At 39.4% G+C, this 13,294-nt stretch overlaps 2 protein-coding genes across 3 annotated transcripts in view; one reads left to right on the top strand and one right to left on the bottom strand.

The window, feature by feature from the left end:
* Positions 1 to 1,411: 1,411 nt before the first annotated feature.
* Positions 1,412 to 11,640, bottom strand: LOC140950380 (conserved oligomeric Golgi complex subunit 8-like). Of its 2 annotated transcripts, XM_073399592.1 has the most exons (11): positions 11,504 to 11,640; positions 10,926 to 10,997; positions 9,304 to 9,428; positions 8,817 to 8,920; positions 8,155 to 8,221; positions 6,865 to 7,122; positions 5,587 to 5,811; positions 4,518 to 4,717; positions 4,133 to 4,217; positions 3,235 to 3,431; positions 1,412 to 2,034 (listed from the first exon to the last, which is right to left on the bottom strand). In XM_073399592.1, the coding sequence occupies exons 1-11, from the start codon at positions 11,562 to 11,564 to the stop codon at positions 1,560 to 1,562; spliced, it is 1,869 nt and encodes a 622-aa protein (XP_073255693.1). In that variant the 5' UTR covers positions 11,565 to 11,640; the 3' UTR covers positions 1,412 to 1,559. The 2 variants fall into 2 exon arrangements, with proteins under 2 accessions (XP_073255693.1, XP_073255694.1); XM_073399593.1 differs by lacking the exon at positions 10,926 to 10,997.
* Positions 11,641 to 11,691: 51 nt separating this feature from the next.
* LOC140950556 (mitochondrial fission 1 protein-like) overlaps positions 11,692 to 13,294 on the top strand; it is a 6,910-nt gene continuing 5,307 nt past the window's right edge. The window contains exon 1 of the mRNA XM_073399794.1: positions 11,692 to 11,870. Within this exon, the coding sequence (XP_073255895.1) occupies positions 11,838 to 11,870 (33 nt within the window). The 5' untranslated portion in view covers positions 11,692 to 11,837. The remainder of the gene's footprint in view (positions 11,871 to 13,294) is intronic.

The raw sequence follows: 13,294 nt of genomic DNA, 5'->3' as shown, positions 1-13,294 counted from the left end.
GGAGACAATAACAATGCTTTCCAGTGTCGCGTAATTTTTACCTGCGTACGTGCGTAAAATTTACGTTCGCAAATAAAGTAGAGGCAATGCATAAAAGGTCGCTCGTAAGCGTAAAAGTTGAACCTCACTCAATTTCTCGTTTAAGCTCAGCACTTTTTTTTATCTTGCTTCTATTTTATTTACGTGATTAAAGTTTAGGTGCTTTAGCGTGCGTAGCTAAAAACGCATCAGTGGAAATTCGCCTTAAAAGGCCAGACAACCAGACACCCGTCAAAATGACACTTAAGTGGGGAGGGGTAAGTCCCCATAAGTTGGGGACTTTAAAGGTGGGAAACCTTGAGCTTGCAGACACCCCTTACTTTGCAGACACCCCTGGCTTTACAGCCTTATCCCGAGTTGTTCCAAAGGTGGATAGTGCTATCCGCTGAGTAAATCTCTAACCAGAGGATAACACAATTTATTACGAGCGTTTTACTGGAAAAATACCACTCGTAAAATTCATAAAAACTACATCCGGGACCCGAGTGGTTTATTTTCCATAATCTCACACGTGAGTTTATCGATGACGTAATTTCGGTAATTTCCCTCTATTATTTTATCGATGTCTTTTTTTCTATATAATAAAAAGAACATTACACGGCGGCTTGAAGATATGAATTTTATTTTCTCGTGGCAAAAAACAATATTTTACTCACTCGCTGCGCTCATTCGTAAAATATTGTTTTGCCACTCGAAATAAAATTCACATCTTCGCGCCGCCGTGTAATATCCTCTATATAATTTCCCTAATACTTATTCGCTGTATAGCGCTATCCCATTGTTGAGCAACCGGGCGTTAAAAGAAAAATATCAGTGGTTGGCTGGTTTACTCACTAAGTTGTTTATAGCACGGAAAACAACCTAAGGTGGACGCCTGTAACTGGTCCATAGCGAGCCTGGTTTAAAACTGTTTGAGGCAGTTTGCCGTACTTTGCCCCTTGCACTCGGCAACTCAAATGAAAACAAGTTGTGAGTGTGCCAAGGCAATATAGGTCGTTTTGAAAATGGAACACGCTATTTTGGAACGTTTTCGTTAAAAACTCATTTCCGCCTTGCATACTATTAAAGATTGACTAATCTGGCTGGCTGGACTAATACAGTCTAACGTCCACTAATAACAGCCACCTCTCTACAATGGTCACTTTTTCGGCCGACAGTCCATACATTGGCTCTTGTTTAAACCTCACTACGACGGCCACCTCTCTACAATGGTCACTTTTTCCTGTCCCCAAGAAGGCCATGGCCTGTTCCAGGCTCCGAGATAGTACGGTCCGCTGAATTGAGAAAGCGCGAACATGAAAAAAAGGGGAGGGGAGCCTTCCCGCCCCGCCCCGCCAACTTTTCGCGCACCTTTCACTTTCGTGTCTTCCCCACTATCTGAGATCCTGGAACAGCCTAAGGTGGCCGTTTTTGAGAATTTAAACTGTTGTGGAATTCTCTTTTCGACTGGAAGGGTGTGGTCGGTCAGTTTCTGACCAATGGTAGGTACCCTAATTATGGCTTCTACAACTATTTTACTACTAAGTTAAATCTGGCTCTTGCTGTTCAGACTCTGATACTTTCTCCCCACCATCATTCAATGATTCTGTCTCCACAGATTGCTCTGTAAGATGTTCTTTTTCCTGGTCAGTGTTTTTCTGCTCTTTCTCTTTCTCTCTTTCAGCCTCGTTCTCTTGACGAGGCTGTCCCGTCTCCCCTGTGGTATCCTTTGGTATGCTAGGGCGGCTCTTAACCTTTTGTTCTCCACGAGGTTTTTCCTCTTCCTCTGTGGATTCTTGGGGCATGACTGGCTCTAACAGTACATGTAATCTCTTAACGTCAAGTCTTAGCAACGTACTGGCTGCAGTAGGACCCCCCTGTACGACACTCAGTGCAGAACTCGGAAAAATCGCCTCTAAACAGCGGTTTATGTACGGTATAAGCTGTTTACCCAATACTTGACAGAAATTTGCAAATGTAGCTCTTTCAGATTCATTGAGGGCGGCCGCTTCTGCTCTGTAAACCAATATAAGGATAGGAATTTTAACAAGGATTATGAGATATATTACACCGCTCTACAAGAAATTTCCCAGGGTTAACTGTCAACGCTACGTTTTTAACATAATTTAGTATCAGCTGTACAGTTGTATTTGATTGGCTTATAGTATATGATGCAACTGGCCAGAGGAAGAAGTGATGGATAACCAAACCTTACTAGCGATAGCTTGAAGGCAGAAGATAGTAAGCTCGCGAGAACAAAGATGTGCTTATCGACCGTTAGCGACACAAGATCCGGAACTAGGTTTCTATAAGTTTAGGAACAGGGTGACGAAAATAACCAGTTTTTTAACCCGGATTCCTCCTCAGCTTTAGGCAATCCCAGAAAAGCCTGCAGGAAAGATAGACAAATATCATGAACGGGAAATCAGGAATACGAAGCTCGAAAGAGGCACTTTTTTTGCTTCCCACTTGAACGGATAATATTAATTTTCTTAACTACTGGTTGACTTCCTTTGACCTGCAAGCAATTTTTATTGACCCGTAAACATTAACTTCCGCTTCTTTTTTTAGCCAATGAACATTCCTATTCAACATTTTTAACTCTTAACGTTTTTCGGAACATTTCTTACATAACATGGGGTAGCAAATTTAATCAGCTACGGAATATTTTTGTCCGGACGATAATGTGGGCTTCATGAAATCCTTGGGCAGCCTGAAAGGATAATTTCATGACTCCTCACCGTCTTCATCAGGAACTAAAATTTTCCGAGACATTGGAAAGAAATTCTTTTCCCTGATCATGGTAGCGGCAAAGGTCTCCGCCAAAAAGCGAATGTTTCTTGGTGTTGCGCAAACCACTGTTGGTTCGCCTGTGTGTTGTGGCGTGGGTATTGTTCAGTGTCTTCTCGATCTTTTATATTACGTCACTTGGTGCCTGCAACCGTCTGCAACACCAAGAATTACCACAAAAGATGCAGAATTCATTAAAGAGCTTAAGCAAAGACGTTTTTGAGCGACGCACATCAACCGGAAGTGAGGCCTTCTCACTATATATGTGCATTGACTCTAACAAATTTGTATTTCAGACTTTCTTTTCTATTATAAAGACGATTTATCCGAGAGTTTCAACCAAACAACTCCCCAATGATGCAAAAAGTCCACTTCCGGTTGACATCCATCGCTCAAAAACGCTCTTGCTTAAGCTCCATATTTTACCTGTGGAAGGCGCATGTGGTGTGTATCACAGATGCAAAGGAGGACTGAAGAACCTCAGTGACAGGTGATACAAGGGCTAATGGCGCGCAATGCCTTAGCTCATTGAAGGCTGATAAAACACTGTTAGTGAAGGCCGCAAGGGGTGGATGTTGTAACAAAGAGCTGGGAGGATGGAGATCTGCTCCTGTATCATCCGGCTACGAAAATAAAAACAAAAGCAATTAATGAGGAAAGCAAAATAACAAGTAAACACCCCACTTTTTTTATTTTTTATCTTTATTCCGTGGGATGCCTGTGGCACTCCCACGGTAAAAATCCGGTTCGGTTGTACCTAAAATTGCAAAGCCAGCCAATAGGATTGCATAAAATCTTATTTAATGCTATATTGCAGAACAGAAAAGCACACATATTGCTGAAAACAAAAACAAAAAATACTGTTTTAAATAACTACGTAATTACAAAACAACGGATAAAACTGACAGTTACATGAAATATCTAGGTTTAATTTAGGCGTGACCTCGGTTAACTTACTTAGTTTTGTTCACTCAATAATAAAGGAAAAGAAGAAAGGGTGGATGCTTTAACTTTAAGGGGGACCGACGTATAGCTAACAAAGCGATTAGCTGGAGGTAAACAGATACAAGCCAACAAATTTAAATAAGGAAATTTTCCATTTGTTTAAAAAGGCGGTCGAAGAATTACAGCGAAGTGCTACTTATCTTTCAATCTCAATGACGGAATTTAGCTTACCCTTACGGAGGGACATGCAAGGAGACGATCCAGCTAATAGGTCATAAAACCCTCACTTTCAAAATGAGGCCAAGTGCAGAGCGATCAGCTCTGCTGAGTTCTACAATGCCACATAAACCCAATCTTGCAGAAGTGAGACATTACATACCTTCGCTGTCATTGTAGAAAGCATCGTGGCCGTAACAGAGGATGAAAGAGACTGAGGAGAATACGACTTCATCGTTTCATTAAACCTTTAATTTCAAAGAAAAAAAGATCAGTAAGTAAACAAAGAAACTCACTTGAAAGAGATTAAATCGATCATATTACATCCACAACAAATCTCAAAATTTGAGGGACATGCAAATAACGATTTCAAGTAGTTTTCTCAACATTCATAGCAAAAGCAGATAAAATTGCCCAATCCCGGGAACATATTGCTCCAATAGTATACATAACCAAAGATGAAAACAAGACTTAAAAAACTAAAACAAAGACTTGGAAAATCGGGATCTTTTTCACAACTACTTTCTACACACGCAAACACAACGCACCTCTCCGTAGCATCAAGCACCGCTGTACTGAATACTTTCATTGCAGCCGTGTGGAAGAGTGGAGGAAGTAACCCTCTGAAGTCAGCTCCAACCCGGCTGAATGACAGACCAAAGTACATACATTGTCCCAACAGTGAATCTAGTCGACTACCAACTCCACGCTCCAAGTCATACTCTAAAGTCTTCAAAAACTGTTGCACCTTGAAGCAGAAAAAAGAGACCGTCTCGTTTTAGTGGCCCTTAGAACTTTATTTAGCCATTTTATGCTGATAAAAATTTGTTTTACTTTCATTTGGTCGCAAGGAATTGTCCCACAAACAGTTCACTGTCACACAAGGGAAAATAAGCATTTTTTCAGGCGGTTCTGTTACTGTGAATGGTTGCACGAAATCAAACTTTTCTGAATTATAGGAAAAGATACAAGAAGAGAAGTCGCAGGCTAGAGTTGAGTTGCCACACGTCCGCGAATATTCCCCTCAGTTGGTCTTTGCCCCCTTGGTCGACCTTAAAAGTCAACAAACATTTTTTGTTGGGTCCCAAGTGTCTATTGTAGTAATCCAACCGAGTACCTTCTAACTTGGCATTTATTACTTTAAGCCCAATAGACACAGCTCGACTCATACATATCGCTATCACAATCTTACAGTGATTTCCGTATGACCTTGAAATGAAAACGCGAGAACAAAACAGAAAAAACAAACATACAGAAATAGAGCCATTTGATTGCGTCATCGAACGGATACAAACTCGCGTGGCTTTTTGTTAGTTAAGCGAACGCTAGGGTGAAAAAAGCTTCATGCCCTAGAACTTTCTAGAAATCAAACGGTACTTCGCTTAGACGTCATACTGCAACACGATTGGCCAATCGAACAATGCCTTCTCCATATTAGGGTTTTCTTTGGCGGGAAAACGAAAGAACCATGTTTTGATCTGTTCATCTATTGGCCGATAAAGCAAATGACAAACACTTAGTTACCGAAACCATATTTCAGGGTCATACGAAAATCGCTCTCTACTTAAACACCCTAGTCGAAGGTTCATTTTACCAGAGGCATTCAATATAGCGCACCTTCTGCACAACCCAGCAGTGAAAAAGGTTGCTGTACATTGGGCTGTCCTCGTTTTCCATTGACAATATTGGGTCATCATCGGAGAATATGGCTCTGTATTGCGTAACAATATCAAACAGATGTACACGGCTTGTCTCGATGGTCTTGGTAATATGGTAATAAGGATCATCTGATGGAATTGAGGCCAGAACACTCTGAAGCCAAGCATCGCGTGCTTGAAGGAACTACAAGACGATAAAATTGCATTAATATTGACATTACTAAAATTGCAGAAAAACGTTGTGAAGGCGATATCCAGTTTATGTCTCTTTTACCATGTGGGTTCAATTAAGGCTTCCCCCATGTCCCTTAACCTGAAAGTAGCAGTAGCAGTATCTAGTGGCGAATCCAGACCTTCAGATAAGGATGGGTGGGGGGGGGGCTTGCTCATCCAGACCCTGAGATCTGAAGAGGGGTCCGGTCTCCAAAAAAAACATTTTCTCAGCCCTTCGGGCCTCAGTTTGGTCTAAAAATAAGGGCCCACCCCTGCATCTGCCACTGGTATTGTCCCTGACATTACATGACAGAAGCCAACATATAAGCAGATTTTCATGTATTTTTGTTTTTTAACTTATGACTCTGAAGCAACGACAGTCCTCTAAAGTAAGTGGCCCAAAATCATAGAAAAGTAGTGGAATACCTTTGCTACGGGACACGTTTGAGAGAGGTGAAGTATGAAATCACCAGTTTGGAAACCAGATGAAAACTGGACTGAGTTAAGTTCCGCAAAGACTTATGGGACAGACATGTCCCCAGTAACAATCCCAGAAACAATTGCGGGAGGCATATTGGCTCCAGTTCCCTTTTCATTTGTTTGTAGAGTGGAGAATCAAGGGAGAGAGGGCCAGTGTAACACCAGGAGTACAGCAGAAAAGGCAGAGTTATTGTTTAGTGTGTAAACAGTTTTCCAGTGTAATGCATTTTGTAGTGTACATGTATTACTTGCTGCAGTAAACTGCAATTTCCCAAAATCACCGCCAGGTTGCACCAAATTTCATCTTACCGGTAGTTCCAAACAAGGGTGGATTTTCACTGTCACAAATATTTTATGTGCATACCCACATAAAATTTATGCGCATAGGTACCTGAAATTCACTCACGAAACAAAATAGAAGTAATGTATGGACAGCCACACATTAACGTAATAGTTGAGTGAGGTTCATTTCTTACAGAAAATATACGTTTATACACAACCTTATATACGTTGCCTACATTTTATTTGAGATTTACGGAAATACCTTAATCCTGAGCTCAGATTCAGAAAACATGTCAAGTCGTCTGAGGTAACCAATCACACGCAAGCAAGCAGGCAGCTGGATAGCTGATCGTAGCTGTTGCAAAAGCTGAGACAGCATTAGCTGTGTTGATGACTGAACAACTTCCACTATGTTTTGAATGATTGGGATGTTAGAGAGTTTCTTTTCCAGCCGATGCACATACGATGATAGTTCCAGGGCTTCCTCATAGTATCCATTACGAACACATGAATCCATAAGCTGTAAATAACAACAGAATTCATTCCTAATTATTTCATCATGTACTGAAAAAAAGCCTCTACAGGCAAAATACATCACAAAATTGATTCTAAATCTCCCTATTGTCATCCTATACACAGATGGTACCAATGTAAAGGACTGTACTATGAGGGGCTATTCACACCAGGTGCCTGAGTACTAGCAACTGGGTAGCAGCACAAAAAAGTGTCGAGTTCACACCAGAGGTATCTGGCATGTCACTTTGTACATATTTGCCCCATTTCACCCTGTCAGATTCCATTTTGGAGCACAAGCATAGCAGGGAGTCATGGGTATGCAAAGCAGTAGTTTGCCTCGGATCCAATGCAAAACATGTTCTCAAAGGATCCCAGTTCTCACTTTGGTGTCCAAAAACAAAATCTCATTCTTGTACTTGGTCATTGGTGCTGAGGTCAAATTCTAGCTTGGGTATTCAAAAAAAGGGCATATTCACATTAACCCTTTACACCTTAAGAACAATATTTGATTCTCCTTTGTAATGCCTCTATTCATTTCCTACAGAAGTAGTGGGGAGAAATCGTTAAAATATCAGGCAAATTCACCTTGTGTGATCATGTCCCTAATTCTCATGACCACTCTGATTTACAAAGAATTGATATTACAAGGAGAATTTCGATGCTGATCACTCTTAGGACTTAACGGATTAATGCCCAGCAAGTACCATACTACAGGACCATGCTCAGGTGCCCAATGTGAACACTGTTTTATCCTTCAAACAAGCCTACTATTATTTGGGCACTCAAAAACAAGAGGCAAGAGATCTTATGAGCGAACTGAGCAAATTCCCCAGTGGCTTCCTTCCCGAAGTGTTCACTGGTGAAAACCCTTGCTTCTCATGTCTGATCAATGGAAACAGGAAGCTCACTTGCAAGCATAGTGTAATATTCAGGCTCACCAGTGCCTTTTGCCTGGTTTTCATAATGAAAGTAAATTACCTGAGACCATCTCAAAAAAGACCAAGATTACTGAGAATACAAAACGTTTGTTTCATACCTGTGAAATTTCCAGAATCTCCAGCAACTGTGTATGGCGAGCTAAAGTTAAAGAATTTAAATGGCGGCTAGAAGTGAGAGAAGTGAAACAGCAATTGTCATTTTGATATTGCACATAATATTTTGATCTAAATGCTGTTCACTAAATATGTTAAGAACAGGCTGGTTCATTAAGCTGGATTATAAATGAATGGCTGACTGACTTACTAAACTGACTAACTTACTAACTAATTGACTTGACTGACAAATTGACTGACTGACTGACAGACTGACTGACTGACTGACAAATTGACTGACTGACTGACAGACTGACTGACTTGACATAACTGACCTGACTTACCTAACTGACTCACTGACTGACTTGACAGACTGAATGGCTGACTGAGGGACTGACTGGCTGCCAGACTAACTGACTCAGGCAGCCTGAATTACTAAACTAACTGATTAACTGGCTCATTGACTGACCTGAGTAATTAAAAAAAATAGATAACTGGCTCAATTAATGACTCTATAGGACTAACTGCCTGACATTGTGACTGAAATGTATTAACTTGAACCACAGTTGCCATCAAGTTTTGTTACATTTTGAAGTATGATGAATGAATGAACAGACTTTGTAGGAACTAAAGTAAGGCAGACACATGTAAAGCAACTTGATTATACCTGCTATTTATTTCTTGTGCAGCCTTCATGAAATTGCTGCATGTTTCAGAAAATCTTGGTAGCTTGTCCAAAAGTGACTCAACATGACTTTCCACTGAAACAAACTTTTTAGAATAAAATTTGTCATGTATTTTGCAAACAAGGAAGCTGACTGTTTACTTTAAAATAAAAGGTTCTAATGAGATAAAAAGATCAAAAGATTGGAACAAGTGGAGATTAACAATACATGAATAAATAAATAAATATATAAATAGGATTTAAAAAATCAAAGTTTTGTGAGCCCAAAACCATGTTGCTTTTTTCAGATGCTCACATCCAGAAAAATTGCAAAAATTCCTTGGATAAGAAAAACCTGACCAAAATGTGCATAAAGCACTATTTTTTACCTGCATACATGTACAAAGTAATAATTATTTAATTCAATCTTTAATGACATCCAAAAAAGGGCAGCATGATTTTGCTATTTATTGTACTATTGAGTACTTACATCATGAAAGATCTCTTTAGAGCACTCTGCAGTTTTGATGAATGTCTTGTAATTATGAAAGGCTAAGTGCTCAGTTTGTTCTAAAATCTGTGCCTTTTCCTCAGCTAGTCTCTCTGGTTCTCTGCCTACAAAATAATTACACAATCAAATGAAGAAATGGTCCCTGCTCTGATTGGCATTTGCTCAATAAAAATTGTGCAATTACAAGCAATGTGAGGAGCCTAAACAAAGAGTTTGAGGGACCTTGGACAGGAATTGAAAGTTTCAAGACTTTTTGTTGCATAGCATTGAAGATCATGATGACTATTTCTTTATTGATTTATCAAGGAAGGTTGCTTATTTTATTTTCAATAAAAAGGGATGCCAGATAGATGATCATTGCAGGCCTTTTGGCATTATGCAATGGTGTGATTTTGCACAGTTGGTCTCAATTTGAGTCCAATTGTACATTGTATTAACCACAAGAAAGTTTCATTAATATACATAACTTGATAAGAAAACGGATGTAAAAATGCCAATTTACAGTTATTTTACTTTGAAAAGCCTCATGTGGAGCTTGTAGTAAATTTGCTGCAAAATTATAAAGATCTTTTCTGTCACAGAATATATGGTATGATATATGGCATTAGACAACTAATTTTGAGCCATAGAATGACAATTCCAAAAGGGCCGTTAACAAAACCCGGATCGGATTGCTCGGATCGGATCGGATTGTGGATCGGATCGGACTCCGGATCGGATCGGATCGGATCGGACTGACAATTCGCCTTAAATTCCCGCCAAAATGGTCACGTGACATCCCCCGGAATGAAGATGGCGGAGAGAAGAGTATGTATACAATCTTCTGTAACTAATTTAGTGTTTCTTTTCTTTTTTTTTATTGTAAAGTGATCTCGTTATTTTCTGAGCCTACTTGAACGGAGGTGACATTTAAGATGTCATTCGCTTATTGACAACAAGTCGTCGCTATCGTACCTTGCTTATTACCGCGATTTTCTTAATCGTCTCCTCTGAAAAGAAGCATTCAATCCAAGCTCAGTGAGAAAGAAGACCAATTCAGAAGAGAGTGGAGATGAAAAGAAAAACAAAATCATTGCAATGAGAGATACGTACATCTCTGTCCGCCATCTTCGATTCGGGAGACGTCACGTGACCAAGCCTCTTTTTGGAATTGTAATCATATGAAGTTATGCAACAGAAAATTTCCCAGTGCAGTTCAGTTGAAAATAATTCTTTGCGATGATTTTAAAGCTGATGGTGAATTTTAAGCCTGGTGATACATGAGAAACTATTTTTTTGGTATTAGTGACACAGGCGGCTCGGAAGAAAAAATCCGAGTCGAACCGGTTAGACTCACGTTGTGAGAATTCGGCTTTCTTATTCCGAGCCACCTGTGTCATTGTTAAAGCAGCTTTTGTCAAAATAATTCTTCTGCACCAAAAGCGAAGACACTAGTCCGATCCGTAATCCGATCCGATCCGATCCAAGCAATCCGATCCTGGTTTTGTTAACAGCCTTCCAAAAGTGGAGTGTTGAAAGTTTGTTCTGATCATTACAAAAATAAGTTTCATAAATGCTATTGTACATGTACACTCAAAGTTCATGTCTCCTGTATGACTTACTCAACTTTTCCAGGCTAGAAGCACTCAGTTCAGCTAAATATAAGGCAAAATCTGGACTATCTTTCCATGTCTCTGAAAACCATAAAGCAATTTGTCAGTAAATTGTGTACTTTTATGGCAAATTTTGCTAAATCCAAAGTAAGTGAATAACATGAGATCTGTGATTAAAGTGGAGTAACAGTGACAACATCAAGTGCAGAAAATAATCAAACTTGTTAACAATTGCCCATCAGGTAATGCTTTACTTGTCACTTACAACCGAAATGGAGCAGGATGCCAAAAGAGCTATTTCAAAATTGTTGATTAGTCGGGTGGTGTTGCTACTATACTTTATTAAACCTTAGTCATATAAAAACTAAACAAAAAGTGATCGATCGATTTGAGAAATTAGCAAATAGCCCGGCATACCATTTATTTTCATAATTCTTTATTACCTCTAACGCTGAAATACATAACATGGAAGAGAGGAAAAGGCTAATTTGGCTGACTGTGAGTGTTTTCAGGTGTTGTTAGAGTCACTAAGACAAACGATCAATAAGAGAGCTTTTTAAGAGGTCCTAAGAAAATCTATCAATTACCTTGAAAAGATTCCTTAAACAGTGTCTTTAAGAGACCATCATCTTGGTCTGAGGTATCCATTTCTTCCTTTTAGTCCTGCTGATTTAAATATTTTGCCACGAATCAGCTCTCTTCAGCGGCCATCTTGAATGAAGGAACACGCGTAGACTGGGGAGGAGAAGACTCGTCATGAAGACGAGGTTGGAGAAACATGCAAACAAATATGGCGGACAAAAGTGAAAGTGATGTTCTTTTTCGTATCTTCTAAATATTTGGATATTGTAAGTTGAAAAAATTCCTTTTTGTGTTAAATTTGTCAATTTTTAACAAAGAACTAGCTTTCAAGACGAGGTAATGGATGAAATTTTGTCCAAAGAAGACGTTAAGGTAAGGAATTTATATTATAAGCGGAAAATTCTAGTTGAACACAAGCTTGGATCGTTACTTCCCTTTTGTCTTAGCTAACACCGCAGGGTTTGACACGGTAGATAACATTTTAGCAGTAAGAATTCACAATAAAAGTAAAAATGATCGCCATGACATCCACACTACATCTTACATGTATTCTAAGTAAGGAAACGTCAAGGTAATATTAATTATAACGGGTCATTGACACTGTATCTATCTCCTTGGAGCCGGATTCTCGAAGCCTTCCCAAAACGTTAAGATTATATCCCAGCTTATGTTTATTATTATTCATTCAAAATATTTGTCCCATTCTGATTGACTGAAATTACCGGGCTAATTCTTCATACCAGCAACGTTTGACCAAATTGTTAACACCTTTGTCCTTTGATATATCCAATCAAAGATGACGTCAATACGTCATAACAAATGCCAGAAAAAGAAATCAACCAGGGGAACAAGCTTGTGCCGTTCTGGGAGAGCAGTATTGCTTAATAATTCCTTAATCATTATCTTCCCCCCCCCTACCCCCCCACAACAAAATAAAATATATATAATATACAGTAGAATCCCACTCTACAGACACCCACTTAACAGGGACACCCATATATAATGGACAGTTTCTTTGTCCTGACAGAAAGCTGATTTATTTCTCTAAAATTGATCCGCGTATTACATACACCGGATAATACAGACAGTCAACACTTTTTGTGTCCCTAGTTACAAACTCTGGTATATCGTAAACCCTGCTTTATGGACACTGGTTACTTGCGCACTGTCTATTTTCAGTGTCACATTCCTGTGCTTAATGTAGATAATGTGCCCAGTTACAATGATAACAGATTTTTATGAGCTAATATGATTTTATTACTTAAGAATAGTACCAAAATAGGGTGACATGTTTGAAGCCTGTCTTTCTTCTCACATTTGACCCTTGTACTCAACCCCCCAAACAAAGTTTTCTGCCTCCTCCTACTACACAAGTTTAACTTCCTTGGCTTCTTTCCCTTTTCGCTCTGTCTGTTGTAGTCTTAATATCAATAAATCATGTGTTGTCACATTTTGTCTGTGAGCCCGTTTAAGTAATGCAGACACCCAGATAATACGGACACCATGGCATGTCCCATTGGTGTCCATGTTAACCGGGTTTTATTGTATAATGTATAGATTTCTCAACTACAAATCACAGGGCCATAGGGCCATATATTATTTTTAGTGGCCAAGCTGCTCAGTGGCTTGCCAGTTTTAGTACATGTAAGAGTTCTAAAGAAAGAGAAAGTTACCTAAATGTTTTACCAGTCTGGTCAATTCAGTCGGTTGGACCAAAATGCCCCTTTTCCTTTGACAAAATTGTAGGCCCCAGTACCGCTCTTCTGTATCCTGCTTTCCAGAACAATAACCAAATG

Source organism: Porites lutea, chromosome 10 (genome assembly GCF_958299795.1).
Source record: "Porites lutea chromosome 10, jaPorLute2.1, whole genome shotgun sequence".
Classification (NCBI taxonomy): Eukaryota; Metazoa; Cnidaria; class Anthozoa; order Scleractinia; family Poritidae; genus Porites; species Porites lutea.
Note: the sequence above shows the minus strand (reverse complement) of the source record. Positions and strands in the feature narration are given on the sequence as shown.